The sequence below is a fragment of the Oncorhynchus tshawytscha genome, unplaced genomic scaffold (genome assembly GCF_018296145.1).
Source record: "Oncorhynchus tshawytscha isolate Ot180627B unplaced genomic scaffold, Otsh_v2.0 Un_contig_68_pilon_pilon, whole genome shotgun sequence".
Classification (NCBI taxonomy): Eukaryota; Metazoa; Chordata; class Actinopteri; order Salmoniformes; family Salmonidae; genus Oncorhynchus; species Oncorhynchus tshawytscha.
This window is the reverse complement of record NW_024608478.1, coordinates 39-27,500: the sequence shown is the minus strand read 5'-3', so window position 1 is coordinate 27,500 and position 27,462 is coordinate 39. Positions and strand designations below refer to the sequence as shown.

Sequence of the window (27,462 nt, the reverse complement as noted above, 5' to 3'; positions counted from 1 at the left end):
GGAGGAAGGGACAGGAAAGGTAAGAGAGGAAGAGGATGGGTAGCAGAGAGAGAGAAACAGATAATGGAAGACAGTTGAATTATAGTCCATCTTCAGACCCAAACAAACCTTTTGAACTATTGACAGACAGGATCCCCTCAAATGACAAACTATTGACAGACAGGATCCCCTGACAGACAGGATCCCCTCAAATGACAAACTATTGACAGACATGATCCCCTCAAATGACAGACAGGATCCTAAATTCCATATTTGTAAACAAATATAATATATATAGGGAATAGGGTGTCATATGGGACAAACCATATAATATCTTGTCTCATGGTGATAAAGACTACACAGACAGACATACATACATACATACAGACAGACAGACAGACAGACAGACAGACAGACAGACAGACAGACAGACAGACAGACAGACAGACAGACAGACAGAGACAGACAGACAGATGAGCTTGTCTCACGGTGATGGAGACTACACAGACAGACAGACAGACAGACAGACAGACAGACAGACAGACAGACAGACAGACAGACAGACAGACAGACAGACAGACAGACAGACAGATGAGCTTGTCTCACGGTGATGGAGACTACACAGACAGACAGACAGACAGACAGACAGACAGACAGACAGACAGACAGACAGACAGACAGACAGACAGACAGACAGACAGACAGATGAGCTTGTCTCACGGTGATGGAGACTACACAGACAGACAGACAGACAGACAGACAGACAGACAGACAGACAGACAGACAGACAGACAGACAGACAGACAGACAGACAGACAGATGAGCTTGTCTCACGGTGATGGAGACTAGACAGACAGACAGACAGACAGACAGACAGACAGACAGACAGACAGACAGACAGACAGACAGACAGACAGACAGACAGACAGACAGACAGACAGATGAGCTTGTCTCACGGTGATGGAGACTACACAGACAGACAGACAGACAGACAGACAGACAGACAGACAGACAGACAGACAGACAGACAGACAGACAGACAGACAGACAGACAGACAGACAGACAGACAGACAGATGAGCTTGTCTCACGGTGATGGAGACTAGACAGACAGACAGACAGACAGACAGACAGACAGACAGACAGACAGACAGACAGACAGACAGACAGACAGACAGATGAGCTTGTCTCACGGTGATGGAGACTAGACAGACAGACAGACAGACAGACAGACAGACAGACAGACAGACAGACAGACAGACAGACAGACAGACAGACAGACAGACAGACAGACAGACAGACAGACAGACAGACAGACAGACAGACAGACAGACAGACAGATGAGCTTGTCTCACGGTGATGGAGACTAGACAGACAGACAGACAGACAGACAGACAGACAGACAGACAGACAGACAGACAGACAGACAGACAGACAGACAGACAGACAGACAGACAGACAGACATGATGATGAGCTTGTCTCACGGTGATGGCCAGAGAGAAGTCAGTGAAGAAGTCAGTGAAGAGGCTGTTGGGTACGTAGTTCATCAGCATGGTGACGTCTGCAGCAGAGCTGAGCTGGTCTGGACTAGAGGACACCTCTGCCAACTGTCTCACTGTGAGCTGGGGCAGGGCCTCCGTCTGCAGCACAGACACAGCTCACATTATAACCACAGACAACATTATTACAGACACTATCACTGTGAGCTGGGGCAGGGCCTCCGTCTGCAGCACACGCACAGCTCACATTATAACCACAGACAACATTATTACAGACACTATCACTGTGAGCTGGTGTAACAGATCCATCTGCAGTACAGACACAACTCTCATTATAACTACAGACAAAACATTATTACAGACACTATCACTGTTAGCTGGTGTAACAGATCCATCTGCAGTACAGACACAACAACAGACATTATTACAGACTATTGCCACAGGACAACAGGACAACAGACAGTTACCACAGAGAAGGTGGCCAGTAGTCTCTGCATGTCCTTGAAGGAGGCGAAGGCAGAGAATCCTCTGAAGTTCTTCAGCAGCCAGTCTCCACTGTTCAGGGTGTCAGAGCTACAGCTGGGGTCTGGGAACACACAGACAACACAATTAGAGAGAACACACAGACAACACATTTAGACAACACAATTAGACAACACATTTAGAGAGAACACATTTAGACAACACATTTAGAGAAACACATTTAGAGTGAACACATTTAGACAACACATTTAGAGAGAACACATTTAGACAACACATTTAGAGAGAACACATTTAGACAACATATTTAGACAACACATTTAGACAACACATTTAGAGAGAACACATTTAGACAACACATTTAGACAACACATTTAGAGAGAACACATTTAGAGAACACATTTAGACAACACATTTAGACAACACAGTCAGAGAAAAGTCCCTGCTGGTGTTTCAGTGCCTATTCAGTGTCTATTGAAGATCCCATAGTAACTCTCCAGATAACACTTACAGAAGTGTGTTTGTGTTATTTACACAGCAGTTTGACTGACAACAGCTGTGTCTGAAATGGCCCCCTCTTCCCTACAAGGCATTACTTTGGAACAGGGCCTATAGAAAAAGTAATCTGCCCTCTGGCCTTCAGGCCCAGCACTCTATTGGTCAGTAACAGTGTCATTTGATTTGATTTGATTTGATACCTGATGAGGCTCAGTTTTTATTGGTTAGTACCAGCTGTGGCTCAGTTCCTATTGGTCAGTACCGGCTGTGGCTCTGTTCCTATTGGTCAGTACCGGCTGTGGCTCAGTTCCTATTGGTCAGTACCGGCTGTGGCTCAGTTCCTATTGGTCAGTACCTGCTGAGGCTCAGTTCCTATTGGTTAGTACCAGCTGTGGCTCAGTTCCTATTGGTCAGTACCTGGTGAGACTCAGTTCCTATTGGTCAGTACCGGCTGTGGCTCAGTTCCTATTGGTCAGTACCTGCTGAGGCTCAGTTCCTATTGGTTAGTACCAGCTGTGGCTCAGTTCCTATTGGTCAGTACCTGGTGAGACTCAGTTCCTATTGGTCAGTACCTGGTGAGACTCAGTTCCTATTGGTCAGTACCTGCTGAGGCTCAGTTCCTATTGTCAGTACCTGCTGTGTTGTTCCTGGAAAGAAAGACCTCTATGAAGGTAGTATAGACTGATATCTGTCTGGACTGGTCCATGGCTGAGTGGTGGCTGCTCAGGATCTGAACGCTGAGGGAAAAGACAAAGGGGTTAGAGGTTATTATCGCTGCAAAGCAAATCTCTTGGACACAACTCCATCATCTCCACAGTGAAGAGTTGTTGATGCAGCAGACCAGGATTTGGAGATTTATTTTTAAAGTGCAGACAATCTGGTTTAAATCTGAGGATATTTGCATCTGTATCGGGTGAACCGTTTAGAAATTACAACATCTTTTGTACATAGAACATGGTCTGGTAGGTGATATTATAACATGGTCTGGTAGGTGATATTATAACATGGTCTGGTAGGTGATATTATAACATGGTCTGGTAGGTGATATTATAACATGGTCTGGTAGGTGATATTATAACATGGTCTGGTAGGTGATATTATAACATGGTCTGGTAGGTGATATTATAACATGGTCTGGTAGGTGATATTATAACATGGTCTGGTAGGTGATATTATAACATGGTCTGGTAGGTGATATTATAACATGGTCTGGTAGGTGATATTATAACATGGTCTGGTAGGTGATATTATAACATGGTCTGGTAGGTGATATTATAACATGGTCTGGGTAGGTGATGGTTATAAACATGGTCTGGTAGGTGATATTATAACATGGTCTGGTAGGTGATGTTATAACATGGTCTGGTAGGTGATATTATAACATGGTCTGGTAGGTGATATTATAACATGGTCTGGTAGGTGATGTTATAACATGGTCTGGTAGGTGATATTATAACATGGTCTGGTAGGTGATATTATAACATGGTCTGGTAGGTGATGTTATAACATGGTCTGGTAGGTGATGTTATAACATGGTCTGGTAGGTGATGTTATAACATGGTCTGGTAGGTGATATTATAACATATAGTAATGGTTATACATGGTCTGGTGATATTATAACATGGTCTGGTAATGGTCTGGTAGGTGATATAACATGATGTTATAACTGGTCTGGTAGGTGATATTATAACATGGTCTGGTAGGTCTGGTAGGTGATATTATAACATGGTCTGGTAGGTGATATTATAACATGGTCTGGTAGGTGATATTATAACATGGTCTGGTAGGTGATGTTATAACATGGTCTGGTAGGTGATATTATAACATGGTATAGTAATGGTTATACATGGTCTGGTAGGTGATATTATAACATGGTCTGGTAGGTGATATTATAACATGGTCTGGTAGGTGATATTATAACATGGTCTGGTAGGTGATGTTATATTATATATAGTAATATTATACATGGTCTGGTAGGTGATATTATAACATGGTCTGGTAGGTGATATTATAACATGGTCTGGTAGGTGATGTTGTAACATGATCTGGTAGGTGATATTATATTATATATAGTAATGGTTATACATGGTCTGGTAGGTGAAATTATAACATGGTCTGGTTGGTGATGTTATAACATGGTCTGGTAGGTAATATTATAACATGGTTTGGTAGGTGATATTATAACATGGTCTGGTAGGTGATATTATAACATGGTCTGGTAGGTGATGTTATATTATATATAGTAATGGTTATACATGGTCTGGTAGGTGATATTATAACATGGTCTGGTAGGTGATATTATAACATGGTCTGGTAGGTGATATTATAACATGGTCTGGTAGGTGATGTTATATTATATATAGTAATGGTTATACATGGTTATACATGGTCTGGTAGGTGATATTATAACATGGTCTGGTAGGTGATATTATAACATGGTCTGGTAGGTGATGTTGTAACATGGTCTGGTAGGTGATATTATATTATATATAGTAATGGTTATACATGGTCTGGTAGGTGAAATTATAACATGGTCTGGTAGGTGATGTTATAACATGGTCTGGTATGTTATAACATGGTCTGGTAGGTGATATTATAACATGGTCTGGTAGGTGATATTATAACATGGTCTGGTAGGTGATATTATTACATGGTCTGGTAGGTGATGTTATATTATAACATGGTCTGGTAGGTGATGTTATAACATGGTCTGGTAGGTGATGTTATAACATGGTCTGGTAGGTGATGTTATAACATGGTCTGGTAGGTGATGTTATAACATGGTCTGGTAGGTGATATTATAACATGGTCTGGTAGGTGATATTATAACATGGTCTGGTAGGTGATATTATAACATGGTCTGGTAGGTGATATTATAACATGGTCTGGTAGATGATGTTATAACATGGTCTGGTAGATGATATTATAACATGGTCTGGTAAGTGATAATATAACATGGTCTGGTAGGTGATATTATAACATGGTCTGGTAGGTGATATTATTACATGGTCTGGTAGGTGATGTTATATTATAACATGGTCTGGTAGGTGATATTATAACATGGTCTGGTAGGTGATATTATAACATGGTCTGGTAGGTGATATTATAACATGGTCTGGTAGGTGATATTATAACATGGTCTGGTAGGTGATATTATATTATATATAGTAATGGTTATACATGGTCTGGTAGGTGATATTATAACATGGTCTGGTAGGTGATGTTATAACATGGTCTGGTAGGTGATATTATAACATGGTCTGGTAGGTGATATTATAACATGGTCTGGTAGGTGATATTATAACATGGTCTGGTAGGTGATATTATAACATGGTCTGGTAGATTATATTATATACAGTAACGTTAATACGTACGTGGTCTGGTAGGTGGAGCAGCTGAAGTTCTTGGTGCCGAGGCAGGACAGGAAGTCAGTGGAGACGGCAGGTAGGAAGGGACGCAGTCTGGTGTTGAACCAGAGGTTGATGATTTTCTCATCTCTGAGACTAGCCAGGCTGAAGCTGTCTAGCCTTACCTCTCGTATAGCATCCAGGGCCTGGGACACTGCTGGAGAGCTGGGGTCTAGTGTCTGGAGAACATGGTTTAAAAATAAACAACGATTTCACGATCAGGAAATGACTGAATGTCGGCGTTCACAATAATATGTGGGACCCTGGCAGATCTACTGGTAGTATGAAAATAATGTCTCCTTTTCTTTGTAGGAAAATACAACCAAAGAAAAGCCAGATCAAAAGTGGAGACCTACATACAGTAATAATTAGTCATTTATATGTACAGATTAAGTGTGATATGAATAGATAAAGAGTTTTATCTCACGGTGTTGGAGAAGAGATCCAGGGCTGAGTTCAGGACCACCGAGACCTTAGAGAAGAACAGCTTCCAGATCTGTGCTGAGTGGCTGGTGTTACCAGACAGCTTACACTTCAACAGGCTCACCAAGTTTTCCGATGTCAACATAGACAGCTGGAGGGTAAAGAAGGGACAGAAAGAGAAAAAACATGTACAATATCATATAATATATATAATATATATAATAATAATAATAATAATACATGAGATTTATATATCTAATAATATATAATAATAATATATAATAATAATATATAATAATAATATATAATAATATATGAGATTTATATATCTAATAATATATAATAATAATAATAATATATAATAATAATATATAATAATAATATATAATAATATATAATAATAATATATAATAATAATAATACATGAGATTTATATATCTAATAATATCTAATAATAATATATAATATATAATTATAATAATATATGAGATTTATATATCTAATAATATATAATAATAATAATAATATATAATAATATATCTAATAATATCTAATAATAATATATAATATATAATTATAATAATATATGAGATTAATATATCTAATAATATATAATAATAATAATAATAATATATAATAATATATATAATAATATCTAATAATAATATACAATATATAATTATAATAATATATGAGATTTATATATCTAATAATATATAATAATAATAATAATATATAATAATATATATAATAATATCTAATAATAATATATAATATATAATTATAATAATATATGAGATTTATATATCTAATAATATATAATAATAATATATAATATATAATTATAATAATACATGAGATTTATATATCTAATAATATATAATAATAATAATAATATATAATAATATATAATAATAATAATACATGAGATTTATATATCTAATAATATATAATAATAATATATAATAATAATAATAATACATCGCTTTTCAAGGACCCAGAGACGCTTTACAGTAGAGAGCAAAGAAACAAGAAAACAAACAAAAAGTCAGACCAAATCAAAAAACAAGAACATCTGTGTCACTTCTGCGGTGGTTCAACTAGAAAAAAAAATAATAATAATTGAACAGAAACGTGACAGTTGTGAAGAATTCTTCGTACCGAGCCACAAGCGTAAACATCGACGCCGAAATCACAGAGGACTCCGCTGATCTGCCCGTTGTCAAGGCGACCCTGTAGAGCAGTGCTGAAGGAATCAACAACAGATATTCAGATGGTTGTTGGACATATGATGGAAAGAGGAGGCGTGAAAAGCAGCATTAGAAAAGGTTTGAGACCATGTCACCAATTAACGCAAATTAACAGATGTTGTTGTTGTTGTTTTTGTTTAAACGTTTAAACACAAAACAAACAGAAGCAAACAGAAATGATCTTTGAATAACTCACCTGTTGACACCCGCACAAACCTTTGTCTCTGTAAACAATACATCACGAACAATTAGTTATTTCTGAATAATAATCAATGGAATGCAAGGAATTATTGATCACTATGAAATCAATTGAATAAGATAATAATCAATGTTTGGTGAATTAATATATATATATATATATATATATATATATATATATATATATATATATATATATATATATCACACAATATATCTTACCATTAACTGGGGTGACATTGCACTGAGGGAAAGATGAAATATAATGAGTTCCAATCTGCTTTGCAGTGTCCAGATAAATCACACAGTCACATCAGCCTGTAAGACAGAACTCAAACCAGATACTCACCTCTCCACTGTATACAATGCAACCTGTGAGGGGGAAAATAAAACATGTAAGATGTCAGGCAGTAAAGGTGATTCTTCATAACATGTTTAACACGAAGAAAAATAAATAAAATAAATACGGGCCAGAATACTCTGGAACCAATACGGTGCTCCCTAAGGGTCCTGTTCAATATACGGGCCAGAATACTCTGGAACCAATACGGTGCTCCCTAAGGGTCCTGTTCAATATACGGGCCAGAATACTCTGGAACCAATACGGTGCTCCCCTAAGGGTCCTGTTCAATATACGGGCCAGAATACTCTGGAACCAATACGGTGCTCCCTAAGGGTCCTGTTCAATATACGGGCCAGAATACTCTGGAACCAATACGGTGCTCCCTAAGGGTCCTGTTCAATATACGGGCCAGAATACTCTGGAACCAATACGGTGCTCCCTAAGGGTCCTGTTCAATATACGGGCCAGAATACTCTGGAACCAATACGGTGCTCCCTAAGGGTCCTGTTCAATATACGGGCCAGAATACTCTGGAACCAATACGGTGCTCCCTAAGGGTCCTGTTCAATATACGGGCCAGAATACTCTGGAACCAATACGGTGCTCCCTAAGGGTCCTGTTCAATAGTATTGCACGACACAGGAAATAGACTCAGCCAATTGAATCCAGTGTTGTTGATGAAAACCCGTCTCTCACCTGATGGGACGGTCTGTAGTAAAGCCGTCTTGCTGGAGGTGAGGGCGGACTCTATCTCCATGGTAACAGTGGGTACGGCCTGGTCCAGTCTGGCGAAACTAAATAAACAACAACAACAACAACAACAACAGGAGAGTTTTTAAGTTCTATTTTGACATGGGTATATCCCAAGTGGCACCCTATTCCCTACATATGTCACGTTCTGACCTTAGTTCTTTTGTTATGTCTTTGTTTTAGGTTGGTCAGGGCGTGAGTTGGGGTGGGTTGCACTACATAGGGAATAGGGTGCCATTCTGGTCAAAAGTAGTGCACTATGTAGGGAATAGGGTGCCATTCTGATCAAAAGTAGTGCACTATGTAGGGAATAGGGAGCCAAAAAGTAGTGCACTATGTAGGGAATAGGGTGCCATTTCCGACACAAAATTGGTCATTCATGGGATGTCCTCATGGGATGTCCTCATGGGATGTCTTCACGTGGAAGAGATGCAGTTGTCATTAGAAACATCTATGGTAGGAAGACCAATCAAAAACGCATCTTTTGACCAATGGGTAAAATAATTGTGGAGATACGCTTTTAACAAAAACAATGTACAAAAACAATGGTCAAAACCTGATGTGCAGATGAAGTCGGAGGTTTACATACATTTAGGTTGGAGTCATTAAATCTCGTTTTTCAACCACTCCACAAATGTCCTGTTAACAAACTATAGTTTTGGCAAGTCGGTTAGGACATCTACTTTGTGCATGACACAAGTAATTTTTCCAACAATTGTTTACAGACAGATTATTTAACTTATAATTCACTGTATCACCATTACAGTGGGTCAATATAAAACAATATTGAGGTAAGATAGAAATCGACCTTTCAGCTGGACAATAACCTAAAACACAAAGCCAAATCTACACTGGAGTTCCTTACCAAGAACACGGTAAATGTTCCCTTGAGGCCGAGTTCCAGTGTTTTGTTGTTAAATCTGCTTGAAAATCTAAGGCAACACCTGAAAATGGTTGTCTAGCAACGATCAACAAACAACTAGAATTTTTTTTTTAAAGAATAATGGGCAAATGTTGCCCAATCCAGGTGTGGAAAGCTCTGAGAGACTTACCCAGAAAGACTCACAGCTGTAATCACTACCAATCCAGGTGTGGAAAGCTCTTAGAGACTTACCCAGAAAGACTCACAGCTGTAATCACTACCAATCCAGGTGTGTAAAGCTCTTAGAGACTTACCCAGAAAGACTCACAGCTGTAATCGCTGCCAAAGGTGATTCTAACATGTATTGGCTCAGAGGGGTTGAATACTTATCTATCAAAGGTGATGTATTGGCTCAGAGGGGTTGAATACTTATCTAATCAAGATACTGTATATCAGTGTTTTATTTTTCATAATTTTTGGGGACAAATGTTGGAATTTTTTCATCCACTTTGACATTACAGAGTATTCTGTGCAGATCGTTGACAGAAAAAAAAATGACAATGAAATCTATTTTAAATTCCACTTTGTAACAGAGCAAAATGTGGGAAAAGTCAAGGGGTGTGAATCCTTTCTGAAGACACTGTATTAGGTTACAAACCTGTTTGGATATAATGTTAATTATACGTTAGAGAAAGACCCCACTGAACGATTCAGAATATAAAGAATCATATTTTTCTCGGTAAAATGTTTTTTCGTAACATAAGAAAGATACATTTTTATCACCGAAGCACGTTTTCACCCATTCTGAGCAGAGTGGGTGGACACCCTATCTATGGGTACAGTACTACTTACATGATCTTGTAGGAGGCACAAGGGATATTTTCCTAAAGACAGAAAAAGTTTAAGGTTAGTATTTGGTTTGAATCCATGATTATCTGTAAGACTGTATTTTTGTAGACAAGGACAGACGAGAGATGTACCTGTTTGGTCAGGCTGACAAGTTGTTGCAGGAACTCAGGGAGTCTCCTCTCCTTTGGTGACTCAGTCAGGTAGTCAAACACTGTGTTGATGATGACATCTTTCCCTGGAAGACCAGGAAGTGGCAACACCACCAGCTCTGCTGTCTGTTTTGGAGAGAGAACCTCCAGGGATGACAACTGGAAGGGAGGAGACAAGAAGGTTATCAAACCTAATAAACCAAAAATTCTCTATCAGATGAGTCAAAAACATGTTTCTGATATAGAGACTCAGGTTTCTATAATTTTTTTCCAATAGGGCATCAAAACACCCCTTTAACACATTACAAGGACAAATATCTATGCATAATTGTGATGGCGTAGTCGGCAGAAAGTGAGACATACAGGAGAGAAGTCTGTGTTGAGTTTCAACAGGTCGCTGAGGGACACCAGGACTGAAAACCGCCCCAGGTTCTTCTGCAGCCAGTCCACACTGCTGTTAGAGTTGGACACACAGCCAGAGTCTGGAGGGAAGGGGGGTTATTAACATACAGACATAAACATCAAAACACAAACATTCAATTGGTCGAAACCAAATATGCAGGTCTACATTGTAGAATGTTTTTATATATCACTAACTATAAACAGGAAGATGAGCATGCAATAAAATGCAAATTAATTACTTAAAAATCATACAATGCGATTTTCTGGATTTTTGTTTTAGATTCCGTCTTTCACAGTTGAAATGTACCTATGATAAAAAATTACAGACCTCTACATGCTTTGTAAGTAGGGAAACCTGCAAAATCGTCAGTGTATCAAATACTTGTTCTCCCCACTGTATATGCATATTATACAGCCTTAGACTCAGCAAGGGAGTACCCCAAGGCTCAATCCTAGGCCCCAAGCTCTTCTCAATTTACATCAACAGTGTACAAAAATCTGCTGTTTCAGGCAGCCTGTCAGGAAGCTCTTCTCATCCATTTATTTATGCAGATGATAGTCTTATACTCAGCTGGCCCCTCCCCAGATGTTGTGTTAAAGACTCTACAACAAAGCTTTCTTAATGTCCAACTAGCTTTCTCTACCCTCAACCTTGTTCTGAACACCTCCAAAACAAAGGTCATGTGGGTTGGTAAGAAGAATGCCCCTCTCCCCACAGGTGTGATTACTACCTCTGAGGGTTTAGAGCTTGAGGTAGTCACCTCATACAAGTAGTTGGGAGTATGGCTAGACGGTGCACTGTCCTTCTCTCAGCACATATCAAAGCTGCAGGCTAAAGTTAAATCTAGACTTGGTTTCCTCTATTGTAATCACTCCTTTTTCACCCCACCTGCCAAACTAACCCTGATTCAGATGACCATCCTACCCATGCTAGATTACGGAGACATCATTTATAGATCAGTAGGTAAGGGTGCTCTCGAGCAGCTAGATGTTCTTTACCATTCGGCCATCAGATTTGCCACCAATGCTCCTTACAGGACACATCACCGCACTCTATACTCCTCTGTAAACTGGTCATCTCTATATACCTGCCGCAAGACACACTGTGTTGTCTCTCTTGTTGTCATGAGTGTTTTGTCCTATATTTATATAGTATTTATTTGTTATTTTTAATCCCAGGCCCCCGTCCCCGCAGGAGGCCTTTTGCCTTTTGGTAGCCTGTCATTGTAAATAAGAGTTTGTTCTTAACTGACTCGTTAAATAAAAGTTCAATAAAAAAGATAATAAACAACTCATGAAAAAAAACGTTGTGACAGCTGATCAAAAACAAACATCCAATCAGCTGATGATTACCTGATGTGGGTCGAGACAGGAAGGGGACGACCAGCTCCTTCAGAACCAGCTGCTGCTGCTCTAGGTTCATGTGATCAAACTGGGCTCCAAACTCCTTCACCCTGAAAGATGTAGAAAACATCTCAAGAGTGATCAATGAAAACAGGATGCATCTTAGCTTTCAAATCTCATAGCAACGGGTTTGAATACTTATGTAAATAAAGTATTTCTGTTTTTGCTTTGTCGTCGTGGGTTATCCTGTGTAGATTGATGAGGAAGAAGTCAGAGTGCTTTTCAGAATGTCACTGAATATTTTAGGAGGATTTATCAATATGGGGACACATCATTATGAGGACCTAATACCTACATTATGAGGACCTAATACCTACATTATGAGGACCTAATACCTACATTATGAGGACCTAACACCTACATTATGAGGACCTAATACCTACATTATGAGGACCTAATACCTACATTATGAGGACCTAATACCTACATTATGAGGACTTAATACCTACATTATGAGGACCTAATACCTACATTATGAGGACCTAATACCTACATTATGAGGACCTAATACCTGTGTTACAAGGACCTAACTCTGTGAGGACCTAACTTTGTGAGGATCTAATACCTACATTATGAGGACCTAATACCTGTGTTACAAGGATCTAACTTTGTGAGGACCCAAGGGATACTTTATGACAACCTGACACACTAAGAAAGGTCCTAAACCGAAATAGTAACCACTTACACAGCTTGGTAAGAGTCACAGCTGAGGTTCTTGGTGCTGAGGCAGTGCAGAAATCCTCCTGATGCAGATGGCAGAAACACTCTCAGACGCCCAGAGAACCACTTCCTGATGACATCACTGTCTCTCAGCTGATCCTCAGTCAGTCTGTTGACCCGGATCTCTCCAATCACATCCAGCGCCTGGGATACTGCTGGACCAATCACAGGCTTGGACTGCGGAGAAAGAGATGTGATTGGTGAGAACTTCCAAGATGGAGTCTTTGTATGCTACTTCTATATTAAAAGGTGTTGGTTAACCTTGGAGTCAGCATACGTTATTCTATGGCTAATAGAGATGTAACGATTCACCAATAAGCATTCGTTCCCTGTTCAAATGTTTAAGATACTAGTGCATCGGTCAGAAAACCGATTGGAAAGTTACAAATCACTGGTTCACTAATGTGTTTATTCATATTGTTTTATTCTGAAAATACCTCTTATCTGTTGTGACTGAATTGATGCGTCCTCTCCTTCAGTTCAGAAGCCTATCCAACTATCCCTGTTCTAATAGATACGTCTACACAGGACTTTCAGAATTCAGATGCTTGTAAAATTGCTTTTTTTTTGTGACCAATCATAGGCTTTACTTTTTTTTTTGTCCAATCATCGGCTTTACTGGTTGAGTAACAACAAATGTAATTTCCTGGGTCATTGTGACCAAATCCATTGTAGACGACTGTGTTTTACTTGAGTTGTGTAGCCTACCGGACTGGGGTTTTCAATCATTCAGAATTGATTTAGATTCTTCAGGTTACCGTAATTTCCGGACTATAAGCCGCTACTTTATTCCCACGCTTTGAACCTCGCGGTTTATACAATGACGCTGCTAATTTATGGATTTTTCCCGCTTTCACAAGATTCATGCCGCCAAAAAACTGAGCACCGTCACATAATGTGATGTAAATCGAGCGCGCTCAAACTTCCCATCATTCTGATTACGGTAGTAATTTTGTCACCCACATCATGGCAAAGACACGGAGAAATGCATATGATGCAGCTTTCAAGTTGAAGGCGATCGATCTGGCTGTTGGAAAAGGAAAGAGAGCTGCTGCACGGGAGCTTGGCCTTAATGAGTCGATGATAAGACGTTGGAAACAGCAGCGTGAGGAACTGACTCAGTGCAAAAAGACAACAAAGGCTTTCAGAGGGAAGAAAAGCCGATGGCCCAAAGTATCTGCAGCCACTCGACATCAGTGTAAATCGTGCATTTAAGGTGGCGCTCCTTGTTCAGTGGGAGTCTTGGATGACAAGTGGGGAGAAATCCTTCACTAAAACGGGCCGCAGGCGAAGAGCAACTTATGGTCAAGTCTGCCAGTGGGTCCTGACAGCGTGGAGCATTGTCAAAAAATCCACTATCATCAACGGGTTTGGAAAGGCTGGACTGCTGCGTGTTGAAGGGGCAGCATGAGCTCAGCGGGGTATTTGCCTCCGGATGAAAGTGAGGAGAGCGACGATGAAAACGATCCAACATCGGATGAAGCAATTCTGAGGCTATTCAACTCCGACACTGAAGGAGATGACTTCAGTGGTTTCAGTGCACAGGAGGAGGAAGATGGTGACCAATGACTTTCTTGGTAGGCTACTGTTTAATGTTTGTTACAAGCCGTGTTTCGTTTAAAGGCTGTGTAAAGTTCATTTGTTTCAATGTACCGGTAGGCACCTGCGGCTTATAGACATGTGCGGCTTATTTATGTACAAAATACATATTTTTAATAATTCAGTGGGTGCGGTTTATATTCAGGTGCGCTTAATAGTCCAGCAATTACGGTAACAGTGTTGGTTGTTTTGATTTAAACAGTCAGTGTATTTGGTTAGATTTTTTAACGTTTTTTAAAATGTAACCGTTATTTAACCAGGCAAGTCAATTAAGAACAATTTCTTATTTACAATGACAGCCTACCGGGAACAATGGGTTACAAGTCTTGTTCAGGGGCAGAACGACAGATTTTTACCTTGTCAGCTCGGGGATTTGATTCAGCAACCTTTCGGTTACTTGGCCAAACGCTCTACCCACTAGGCTACCTGCCGCCCCTACACTCTAACCACTAGGCTACCTGCCTCCCCTACACTCTAACCACTAGGCTACCTGCCTCCCCTACACTCTAACCACTAGGCTACCTGCCACCCCTACACTCTAACCACTAGGCTACCTGCCACCCCTACACTCTAACCACTAGGCTACCTGCCACCCCTACACTCTAACCACTAGGCTACCTGCCACCCCTACACTCTAACCACTAGGCTACCTGCCACCCCTACACTCTAACCACCAGGCTACCTGCCTCCCCTACACTCTAACCACTAGGCTACCTGCCACCCCTACACTCTAACCACCAGGCTACCTGCCACCCCTACACTCTAACCACTAGGCTACCTGCCACCCCTACACTCTAACCACTAGGCTACCTGCCTCCCCTACACTCTACCACTAGGCTACCTCCACCCAAACCACTAGGCTACCTGCCACCCCTACACTCTAACCACTAGGCTACCTGCCACCCCTACACTCTAACCACTAGGCTACCTGCCACCCCTACACTCTAACCACTAGGCTACCTGCCTCCCACCCTACACTCTAACCACCAGGCTACCTGCCACCCCTACACTCTAACCACTAGGCTACCTGCCACCCACTCTAACTAGGCTAATCAGTGCCGTGATGTCCCAGGCTATAAAACTAGTTTGGGCCAAAACTAGGCACCTGTGTAAAGTTCATTTGCCAACCTGCCACCATCCCTAATCTGATAGTGGGATGGTAGATGCTCAGGCCTGGCCTATACACTCTAACTCTCAGGTGTCCACGCACACTCTACCACTAGGCTACCTGCACCCACACTTAACCACTAAGTCATCCCCTACACTCAGCACAGGCTACCTGCCGCCCCTACACTCTATATATACCTGCCACCCTATTAACCACTAGGCTACCTGTCCACCCCATACACTCTACCCACTAGGCTACCTGCCACCCCATACACTCTAACCACTCAGGCTACCTGCCACCCCTACACTCTACCCACTAGGCTACCTGCCGCCCCTACACTCTAACCACTAGGCTACCTGCCATCCCTACACTCTACCCACTAGGCTACCTCCACCCCTACACTCTAACCACTAGGCTACCTGCCGCCCCTACACTCTAACCACTAGGCTACCTGCCCCCCTGGTTTCTAACCACTAGGCTACCTGCCGCCCCTATTTCTAACCACTGGGCTACCTATACTCTACCCACTAGGCTACCTGCCGCCCCTACACTCTAACCACTAGGCTACCTGCCACCCCAATGTTAATCAGTGGGTGATGTCAGATAAAAAGTTTGGGCCAAAAAGCATAAATTGCCACCATCCCTAATCTGATAGTGGGATGGTAGATGCTCAGTCTGGCCTATGGTTCTCTCAGGTGTCCACGCACACCGTACGGTCACTCACCTTAGAGAAGTCATCCCATCAGCAGCAGATATTCATTACTATATATATACTATTACTAGTTACTCTGCCCTGTCTACACACATCGTACGGTCACTCAGCTTAGAGAAGTCATCCCATCAGCAGCAGATATTAATTTAAAATGGAAAATGAATGTGTTTATGAAAACAAATTGGGCCAATCAATTCGTTCCCTGAACCTATACTGGGCCAATCACAGGCTCAGACTGGGGAGGAAGAGATGTGGTTGGTTACTTCAAGGTTTGGCAAACCCTGACCCGATACACCACATCCTTACCGAAACGTTTCCAAATCTATTTGGAAACTCTCGGATTAGCCACAGTGTTTTCAGAATCAGACGTACCTGGTTGGAGAGAAGCACAAGAGCCTGATCCAGAACTGCAGAAGCTTTAGTGAAGAACAGCTTCCAGGTCTCTTTGGAGTCTGTGTTGTTCTCTGATAGTTTACATTTCAGCAGTGTGACCAGGCTCTCAGCTGTGAGGTCTTTCAACTGAAGAAAAGATAAATATTTTAGCCACTATAACTACTTCCATTGCATGTTCATTTTTAAGGAGTGCAGCAGGTGCACTCCCACTCCGATCTTATGTCGTTTTTTTGCTTTAATGAAGAGGTAGTTTTGGAATGACAAGGGAGAGGGGGAGGGGTTCAAAGGGCAGTGGGTCAGATGAGACTCCATGACGACTCTGACAAAAACGACACATGGGTGCCGTGGTAACCGCTGGACCAAACAAGTCACTTTCCATTGTACTTCAAATAAATCACCAGTGAATGATTATAACGAATCAAAATGTTAAGTTAAGTTTATTTTCTGTGACTCGTAAATACAGAAAGCCAAAGGCTATAAGCACAAAGCCAGTAATATATAAGTACAAACATTATTGTCTCAAGACAGTTCAACCCAGACCTGTGAGCAGGCGTATTGTTTGATGCTGAAGTCACATAGACGTCCCGTCGAGATCCCAGAGTCCAAGAGCTGTTGTAGAGCCGAGCTATAACACGGGTAAGACAGAAGTATCAGTGTCAAACTCACAACCAACTCTCACAATCAGGATCCGTGTGTTTCAATCATTTGGATGGACTAGGTTTGCAGAATTCTGGGAAGTTTCCCAAAACGCCCAACTTTTCAGAAAAAACGTTTGGAAGATTCCAGATAACTTGATTATTTCCTCCTTATTCTTTACATCTTCCAACCAGGAATACAACATATATATATATATATATATATATATATATAATTTTGGGATAGTTATAAGAATGTTGCAACACTAGTCTGGTACAAGAATGTTGCAACACTAGTCTGGTCTGAATAATGTCTTACTGTACCTGTCAACTCCGGCACAGACTCTTGTTGCTGAGAGAGATAAAAAGAAAAATAAGGATATTTTTAATTAAATTAAATGTGCAGTTCTGGGATAAAGAATGGGGGTTCAGTATCAAGTTGTTGTTTACTAAACTAAATTTACCATTGTGTGATGACACTGGACACTGGAAAACAAGAGAGACAAAATAATCATTAAGGAAAGTCTCTGAGAAGAGTCATACTGTTGTCCATTCCTCCTATGTTCAGTTCAGGGTAATATAAGAAGCATAAAGAACAATGTTCTTTCACAATCTTGAAACATTTTTATGATACATGAACTGACTTGCCTGTTGGTTAACTGGTACCAGAGAACAATCTATTCACATGAAAACAAAATACAAAGAGATTAAATTGAGAAAAAAAATAGAATAAAAATTATATCTGGAATCTGATTTGAGAAAAAGACAGCTCCTGACTCACCCATTGGTGCAGATTCTGTGAGGTCATAAACACTGGCCCAGATGATTGGTTCCATCTCTTGAGGCAACGCTGACATGGCTTGGTACAGCCTCACAAAACTGTGGAAAACAAAAACAATGTCATTTAAAAGATTGGTCTCTTTAATCTTTTCACATGAACATAGAGAATATTTATGCAATTACTAGATCCGCATATCATGGATCGCCTAATCAACCTATTCTCTCAAGTTTGACTTACATGGTCTGGTACACCGTGCAGCCGACTGGAGTCTGGGGAGATGATAGAATTTAACATCAACATATTGAAGCAACACTACAATGTTTTTTCAGTTAACTCAAAGACAGCTTTACAAGGGGTTTACTAATCATCTTTGGGGTCATTACCACCACAGACAGCCTGGAAAGGTGGTACAGGAACTCAGGGAGTCTCCTCTCCTTTGGTGACTTAGTCAGGTAGTCAAACACTGTGTTGATGATGACATCTTTCCCTGGAAGACCAGGAAGAGGCAACACCACCAGCTCTGCTGTCTGCTTTGGAGAGAGAACCTCCAGGGCTGACAACTGGAAGGAGAGAGGTGGAAAGAGAGATTGTAATATTCAAAACACCTCCTCCAACATAAAAAACTGACATTTTAACCTGGGTGAACTGATCTGTGAAAACATTACTGATGTACAGACTTAATTAGAATACTTTACAACCCATTTATTGTGTCCTTAATAAAATATATGTATGTATAAACAAAGTGGCGTAGTCGGCAGAAGGTGAGACGTACAGGAGAGAAGTCTGTGTTGAGTTTCAGCAGGTCGCTGAGGGACAGCAGGACTGAAAACCGCCCCAGATTCTTCTGCAGCCAGTCCACACTGCTGTTAGAGTTGGACACACAGCCAGAGTCTGGAGGGAGGAGACCAATTGGTTAAGGTCAAAGATGAAATGAAGTTGAGGGACAGTTTCCTGCTTTTACTCTAGTTGCTATCTTCCATACCTGAGGAGTTTTTGGTCAGGAAGGGCTGGATGAAGTATTTGACCACCAGCTCTTGTCTCATCTGGTCCATTTGGTCAAATTGATTGCTGAACTCCCTCAGTCTGTGAGAAAGGAAATATAAATCATTAAGCCTCTAGATACAAGGTCCGCGCGGGACCTCTACCGGGAGCATCTTCCTAGAAATGTTGCTCTAGCGTTTGAACGGTTTGAGCAGGACTCGATAGAAGGGAAGAGGACGACTGCGAAAGAATCTGCTCAGAATGACTGGAGAAAATGGATTGAAAGCAATGATGACCTTTTCTTCTACACAGAAGATCATGCACATTTATTGCCTAAAGATCTTCCCTGATGTTTTCCTGACCTTTCCAATACATTTCTGCTGCATTTCCAACACTTTAAACCACACTTCCTTCTGACTGAAATTTGGCATTACCCAATTAGACATTTCAACTGTGATATTTAGTGCTTTCATTGAGGTAATGGCAATAAGGTACACTTCTAATGTTTCATCAAATACTATATTGACATGTGTTTCAGATACCACTAGATGTTCTTAAATAGAGAATGAAAAAACAAATGATGTGTTAGGGCAGTAAATATCCTTGAGAAAACGCTTAGTTTCTAGAGGGTTAACCCTCTGGGCGCCACATCCTTAATGGTGGGTTAACCCCTGACCCCAACCCATGATTTCTCCCCTTGTGTTTGACCTAGAAATATCCAGGAAATTGTATTGGATTCCTCTCAGTCAGCTGAACGCACCAATATCTGCTACTAATTGCTGAGACAAACAGAGTCCCCCTTGAGGGGTATTGTCAAGATGACATGGTATATAAAATATTCTTTGATATACCTCTGTCAAATGTTGTATAGCTAATGAGGACCTAAATTATGAGGACCTAAATTATGAGGACCTAAATTATGAGGACCTAAATTATGAGGACCTAAATAATGAGGACCTAAATTATGAGGACCCAGTGTTACGAGGCGGTTATAAAACATACATCTGTTGATACGAGTCACAGCTGAGGTTCTTGGTGCTGAGGCAGTGCAGAAACACTCCTGATGCAGACGGCAGGAACACTCTCAGACGGCCAGAGAACCACTTCCTGATGACATCACTGTCTCTCAGCTGATCCTCAGTCAGCCTGTTGACCCGGATCTCTCCAATCACATCCAGCGCCTGCGATACTGCTGGACCAATCACAGGTTTGGACTGGGGAGGAAGAGATGTGATTCAATGAGAACTTCCAAGATGGGCCAGTCTTTGTAAAACGCTACTTCTATATTAAAAGGTGTTGGTTAACCTTGAGTCAGAACGTTATTCTATGGCTAATAGAGATGTAACGATTCACCAATAAGCATTCGTTCCCTGTTCAAATGTTTAAGATACTAGTGCATCGGTCAGAAAACCGATTGGAAAGTTACAAATCACTGGTTCACTAATGTGTTTATTCATATTGTTTTATTCTGAAAATACCTCTTATCTGTTGTGACTGAATTGATGAGTTGCCTCTCCTTCAGTTCAGAAGCCTAGAACTATCCCTGTTCTAATAGATACGTCTTTCAGGGACTTTCAGAATTCAGATGCTTGTAAAATTGCTTTTTTTTCTGACCAATCATAGGCTTTACTTTTTTTTTGTCCAATCATCACTTTACTGGTTGAGTAACAAAAATGTAATTTCCTGGGTCATTGTGACCAAATCCATTGTAGACAGACTGTGTTTTACTTGAGTTGTGTAGCCTACCGGACTGGGGTTTTCAATCATTCAGAAGATTTAGATTCTTCAGGTTACCGTAATTTCCGGACTATAAGCCGCTACTTTATTCCCACGCTTTGAACCTCGCGGTTTATACAATGACGCTGCTAATTTATGGACCGTCACCATTTTTCCCACTTTCACAAGATTCATGCCGCCAAAAAACTGAGCACCGACACATAATGTGATGTAAATCGAGCGCGCTCAAACTTCCCATCATTCTGATTACGGTAGTAATTTTGTCACCCTAGATCATGGCAAAGACACGTGAGAAATGCATATGATGCAGCTTTCAAGTTGAAGACGATCGATCTGGCTGTTGGAAAAGGAAAAAGAGACTGCTGCACGGGAGCTTAGCCTTAATGAGTCGATGATAAGACGTTGGAAACAGCAGCGTGAGGAACTGACTCAGTGCAGAAAGACAACAAAGGCTTTCAGAGGGAAGAAAAAGCCGATGGCCCAAATATCTGCAGCCACTACATCAGTGTAAATCGTGCATTTAAGGTGGCGCTCCTTGTTCAGTGGGAGTCTTGGATGACAAGTGGGGAGAAATCCTTCACTAAAACGGGCCGCAGGCGAAGAGCAACTTATGGTCAAGTCTGCCAGTGGGTCCTGACAGCGTGGAGCATTGTCAAAAAATCCACTATCATCAACGGGTTTGGAAAGGCTGGACTGCTGCGTGTTGAAGGGGTTAGCATGAGCTCAGCGGGGTATTTGCCTCCGGATTAAAGTAGTCAGCGACAATGAAAACGATCCAACATCGGATGAAGCAATTCTGAGGCTATTCAACTCCGACACTGAAGGAGATGACTTCAGTGGTTTCAGTGCACAGGAGGAGGAAGATGGTGACCAATGACTTTCTTGGTAGGCTGCTGTTTAATGTTTGTTACAAGCCGTGTTTCGTTTAAAGGCTGTGTAAAGTTCATTTGTTTCAATGTACCGGTAGGCACCTGCGGCTTATAGACATGTGCGGCTTATTTATGTACAAAATACATATTTTTTAATAATTCAGTGGGTGCGGTTTATATTCAGGTGCGCTTAATAGTCCAGCAATTACGGTAACAGTGTTGGTTGTTTTGATTTAAACAGTCAGTGTATTTGGTTAGATTTTTTTGAATAAACGTTTTTTAAAATGTAACCGTTATTTAACCAGGCAAGTCAATTAAGAACAATTTCTTATTTACAATGACAGCCTCCGGGGAACAATGGGTTACAAGTCTTGTTCAGGGGCAGAACGACAGATTTTTACCTTGTCAGCTCGGGGTCATTTGATTCAGCAACCTTTCATCGGTTACTTGGCCAAACGCTCTAACCACTAGGTCTACCTGCCACCCCTACACTCTAAAAAGGACCAAATAAAATAGGCTACCTGATACCCCTACACTCTAACCTCACTAGGCTGTGCCACCCCACACTCTAAAACCCCAAACAGGCAAGCAATGCAGGTGTAGAACTCTAACCACTGGCTGCCGGATACACTCTAACCACTAAAACCTGGAAGAACACTCTAAGGACCAGGCTACCTGCCACCCCCTACACTCTACCCACTGGCTACCTGCCGAGATTATAACCCTACATGGCTAAGACCAGGCTACCTGACATCACAGTCTAACCACTTCAGGCACCTGCCACCCCTACACTATAACACACTACTACCTGATAAAGCCCCAATACACTCTAACCACTAGGCTAGAACTTGTGTTTACTAACTCTAACCACCAGGCTACCTCCAGCCCCTACACTCTAACCACTCAGGCTACCTGCCTCCCCTTTGGTGACTCTCAACCACTGTGCTATGATGACATCTTTCCCTAAGACCAGGAAGAGGCCGCCCCCACCAGCTCTACCCACTGTTTTGGAGGCTAACCTGCCAGGGCTGACAACTCTAAGGACTAGGCTACCTGCCGCCCCTACACTCTAACCACTAGGCTACCTGCCGCCCCTACACTCTAACCACCAGGCTACCTGCCGCCCCTCCACTCTACACCAGAAGTACTGTGCCCCTGAGACTCAACTAGGCTACCTGCCGCCCCAACACTCTAACCACTAGGCTAACTGCCGCCCCTACACTCTAACCACTAGGTACCTGCCGCCCCTACACTCTAACCACTAGGCTACCACCCTAATCTGAAGGGGATACCTGCCGCCCCTACACTCTAACCACCAGGCTACCTAAGAAGTCTGGAAGTTCCCATCAGCAGCCCTACACTCTACCCACTAGGCTACCTGCCGCCCCTACACTCTAACCACTAGGCTAAATGCCAAATAAATCTAAAAACATTGGATACCTTGACAAACCCCAATCAACAATTCAAAAACCACATGCAATCAGCTGATGATTACCTGATGTGGGTCTAACACTAAGGGGACCTGCCAGCTCCTTCAGAACCAGCTGCCACTAGGTGACCTGTGACCCCAACTGGGCCAAAACTCCCACCCTGAAAGTAATACCTGCCAATGTGTATAAGGACCTAACCATTTAGGGGACATGGTACCCCTGAGGACCTAACCACTTAGAGCTACCTGCCGCCTACATTCTACCCACTAGGCTACATGTGAGGACCTACACTCTACCCACTATGGCTACCCTGTACACTCTAACCACTAGGCTACCTGCCATTATGAGGACAATACCTAATCAGTGGGTGATGTCAGATAAAAAGTTTGGGGACCAAAACTAAGAGGATAAATTGCCACCATAGTAATCTGATAGTGGGATGGTAGATGTCACAGTCTGAGTCTGATGGTTCTCTCAGGTGTCCACGCACACCGTACGGTCACTCACTTAGAGAAGTCATCCCATCAGCAGCAGATATTCATTACTATATATATACTATTACTAGTTACTCTGCCCTGTCTGGTACACACAGTGAGGTCACTCAGCTTATAGAGAAGTCATCCCATCAGCAGCAGATATTCATTTAAAATGGAAAATGAATGTGTTTATGAAAACAAATTGGGCCAATCAATTCGTTCCCTGAACCTATACTGGGCCAATCACAGGCTCAGACTGGGGAGGAAGAGATGTGGTTGGTTACTTCAAGGTTTGGCAAACCCTGACCCGATACACCACATACTTACTTGAACTTTAACCTCAAACTAGGCCAATCCTAAACCATTTCTGGCCTTGAACACAATTGTTAAATTTTTATGCTCTATTCGGAAACTCTAGGGCTGAGAAATTGGTTAAGTCGACATTGGTAAGGACACCCGCAATGTTTTCAGAATCAGACGTACCTGGTTGGAGAGAAGCACAAGAGCCTGATCCAGAACTGCAGAAGCTTTAGTGAAGAACAGCTTCCAGGTCTCTTTGGAGTCTGTGTTGTTCTCTGATAGTTTACATTTCAGCAGTGTGACCAGTTTCTCAGCTGTGAGGTCTTTCAGCTGTGGGAAAGATAAGTCCTTTAGCCACTAATACTTCTTCCATTCCATTGCACATTGTTTCAACCTTTTAGGGAGTGCAGCAGGTGCAGTCCTAGTCCTTTTGGATGTTTTTTGACTTTATTGAAGAGATGGTCAAGTGTAGATTTGAACCGACTCTGACATACATGACACATGTGCCGGGGTCAGCGACTGTAACCGCTCAACCACACGTCACTTTCCACTGGTTAACATGAACCACCAGTGAATGTTTATTTATTTATTTTACCTTTATTTAACGAGGCAAGTCAGTTAAGAACAAATGATTATTTTCAATGACGGCCTAGGAACAGTGGGTTTAACTGCCTGTTCAGGGGCAGAACGACAGATTAGTACCCTGTCAGCTCGGGGGTTTGAACTTACAACCTTCCGGTTCCTAGTCCAACACTCTAACCACTATGCTACCCTGCCACCCCAATATAACTAATCCAAACGTTAAATGTAGTGTTTTCTTCTGTGACTCGTAAATACAGAAAGCCAAAGGCTATAAGCACAAAGCCAGTAATATATAAGTACAAACATGATTGTCTCAAGACAGTTCAACCCAGACCTGTGAGCAGGCGTATTGTTTGATGCTGAAGTCACATAGACGTCCCGTCGAGATCCCAGAGTCCAAGAGCTGTTGTAGAGCCGAGCTTTAACACGGGTAAGACAGAAGTATCAGTGTCAAACTCACAACCAACTCTCACAATCAGGATCCGTGTGTTTCAATCATTTGGATGGACTAGGTTTGCAGAATTCTGGGATGTTTCCCAAAACGCCCAACTTTTCAGAAAAACAGTTTGGAAGATTCCAGATAACTTGATTATTTCCTCCTTATTCTTTACATCTTCCAACCAGGAATAAAACATATATATATATATATATATATATATATATATATGAATTTTGGGACAGTTACAAGAATGTTGCAACACTAGTCTGGTCTAAAAAATGTCTTACTGTACCTGTCAACTCCGGCACAGACTCTTGTTGCTGAGAGAGATAAAAAGAAAAATAAGGATATTTTTAATTAAATTAAATGTGCAGTTCTGGGATAAAGAATGGGGTACAGTATCAAGTTGTTGTTTACTAAACTAAATTTACCATTGTGTGATGACACTGGACACTAGAAAAAAAGAGAGTCAAAATAATCATTAAGGAAAGTCTCTGAGAAGAGTCATACTGTTGTCCATTCCTCCTATGTTCAGTTCAGGGTAATATAAGAAGCATAAAGAACAATGTTCTTTCACAATCTTGAAACATTTTTATGATAAATGAACTGACTTGCCTGTTGGTTAACTGGTACCAGAGAACAATCTATTCACATGAAAACAAAGTACAAAGAGATTAAATTGAGTAAAAAAATAAATAAAACATTATATCTGGAATCTGATTTGAGAAAAAGACAGTGCTCCTGACTCACCCATTGGTCCAGATTCTGTGAGGTCATAAACACTGGCCCAGATGATTGGCTCCATCTCTTGAGGCAACGCTGACATGGCTTGGTACAGTCTCACAAAACTGTAGAAAACAAAAACAATGTAATTTAAAAGATTGGTCTCTTTAATCTTTTCACATGAACATAGAGAATATTTATGCAATTACTAGATCCGCATATCATGGATCGCCTAATCAACCTATTCTCTCAAGTTTGACTTACATGGTCTGGTACACCGTGCAGCCGACTGGAGTCTGGGGAGATGATAGAAGTTAACATCAACATATTGAAGCAACACTACAATGTTTTTTTCAGTTAAATCAAAGACAGCTTTACAAGGTGTTTACTAATAATCTTTGGGGTCATTACCACCACAGACAGCCTGGAAAGGTGGTACAGGAACTCAGGGAGTCTCCTCTCCTTTGGTGACTTAGACAGGAAGTCAAACACTGTGTTGATGATGACATCTTTCCCTGGAAGACCAGGAAGAGGCAACACCACCAGCTCTGCTGTCTGTTTTGGAGAGAGAACCTCCAGGGCTGACAACTGGAAGGAGAGAGGTGGAAAGAGAGAGATTGTAATATTCAAAACACCTCCTCCAACATCAAAAACTGACATTTTAACCTGGGTGAACTGATCTGTGAAAACATTACTGATGTACAGACTTAATTAGAATACTTTACAACCCATTTATTGTGTCCTTAATAAAATATATGTATGTATAAACAAAGTGGCGTAGTCGGCAGAAAGTGAGACGTACAGGAGAGAAGTCTGTGTTGAGTTTCAACAGGTCGCTGAGGGACACCAGGACTGAAAACCGCCCCAGGTTCTTCTGCAGCCAGTCCACACTGCTGTTAGAGTTGGACACACAGCCAGAGTCTGGAGGGAGGAGACCAATTGGTTAAGGTCAAAGGTTAAATGAAGATGAGGAACAGTTTGCTGCTTTTACTCTAGTTGGTATCTTCCACACCTGAGGAGTTTTTGGTCAGGAAGGGCTGGATGAAGTATTTGACCACCAGCTCTTGTCTCATCTGGTCCATTTGGTCGAATTGATTGCTGAACTCCCTCAGTCTGTGAGAAAGGAAATATAAATCATTAAGGCTCTAGATACGAGGTCCGCGCGGGACCTCTACCGGGAGCATCTTCCTAGAAATGTTGCTCTAGCGTTTGAACGGTTTGAGCAGGACTCGATAGAAGGGAAGAGGACGACTGCGAAAGAATCTGCTCAGAATGACTGGAGAAAATGGATTGAAAGCAATGATGACCTTTTCATTGAGGTAATGGCAATAAGGTACAATTCTAATGTTTCATCAAATACTTTTTTGACTTGTGTTTCAGATATCACTAGATGTTCTTAAATAGAGAATGAAAAAGCTTGAGGAAAACAAATGATGTGTTAGGGCAGTAAATATCCTTGAGAAAACACTTAGTTTCTAGAGGGT

General features: G+C 41.4%; 1 protein-coding gene across 1 annotated transcript in view; it reads right to left on the bottom strand.

Moving 5' to 3' along the window:
• LOC112241783 overlaps positions 1-27,131 on the bottom strand; it is a 46,614-nt gene extending 19,483 nt beyond the window's left edge. Inside the window, exons 1-36 of the mRNA XM_042313271.1 lie at positions 26,991-27,131; positions 26,781-26,899; positions 26,390-26,566; positions 26,243-26,274; positions 26,006-26,103; positions 25,871-25,899; positions 25,687-25,708; positions 25,548-25,575; positions 25,151-25,235; positions 24,418-24,564; positions 20,425-20,636; positions 19,424-19,524; positions 19,214-19,332; positions 18,825-19,001; positions 18,679-18,710; positions 18,442-18,539; positions 18,309-18,337; positions 18,125-18,146; positions 17,985-18,012; positions 17,566-17,650; positions 17,005-17,151; positions 13,179-13,390; positions 12,443-12,543; positions 11,051-11,169; positions 10,670-10,846; positions 10,542-10,573; positions 8,774-8,871; positions 8,084-8,106; positions 7,957-7,978; positions 7,733-7,760; positions 7,448-7,532; positions 6,291-6,437; positions 5,831-6,042; positions 3,090-3,193; positions 1,946-2,064; positions 1,464-1,619 (exon numbers count right to left, since the gene is read on the bottom strand). Coding sequence (XP_042169205.1) covers positions 1,464-1,619; positions 1,946-2,064; positions 3,090-3,193; positions 5,831-6,042; positions 6,291-6,437; positions 7,448-7,532; positions 7,733-7,760; positions 7,957-7,978; positions 8,084-8,106; positions 8,774-8,871; positions 10,542-10,573; positions 10,670-10,846; positions 11,051-11,169; positions 12,443-12,543; positions 13,179-13,390; positions 17,005-17,151; positions 17,566-17,650; positions 17,985-18,012; positions 18,125-18,146; positions 18,309-18,337; positions 18,442-18,539; positions 18,679-18,710; positions 18,825-19,001; positions 19,214-19,332; positions 19,424-19,524; positions 20,425-20,636; positions 24,418-24,564; positions 25,151-25,235; positions 25,548-25,575; positions 25,687-25,708; positions 25,871-25,899; positions 26,006-26,103; positions 26,243-26,274; positions 26,390-26,566; positions 26,781-26,899; positions 26,991-27,060 — 3,492 coding nt within the window. The 5' untranslated portion in view covers positions 27,061-27,131. The remainder of the gene's footprint in view (positions 1-1,463; positions 1,620-1,945; positions 2,065-3,089; positions 3,194-5,830; positions 6,043-6,290; positions 6,438-7,447; positions 7,533-7,732; positions 7,761-7,956; positions 7,979-8,083; positions 8,107-8,773; positions 8,872-10,541; positions 10,574-10,669; positions 10,847-11,050; positions 11,170-12,442; positions 12,544-13,178; positions 13,391-17,004; positions 17,152-17,565; positions 17,651-17,984; positions 18,013-18,124; positions 18,147-18,308; positions 18,338-18,441; positions 18,540-18,678; positions 18,711-18,824; positions 19,002-19,213; positions 19,333-19,423; positions 19,525-20,424; positions 20,637-24,417; positions 24,565-25,150; positions 25,236-25,547; positions 25,576-25,686; positions 25,709-25,870; positions 25,900-26,005; positions 26,104-26,242; positions 26,275-26,389; positions 26,567-26,780; positions 26,900-26,990) is intronic.
• Positions 27,132-27,462: the final 331 nt, after the last annotated feature.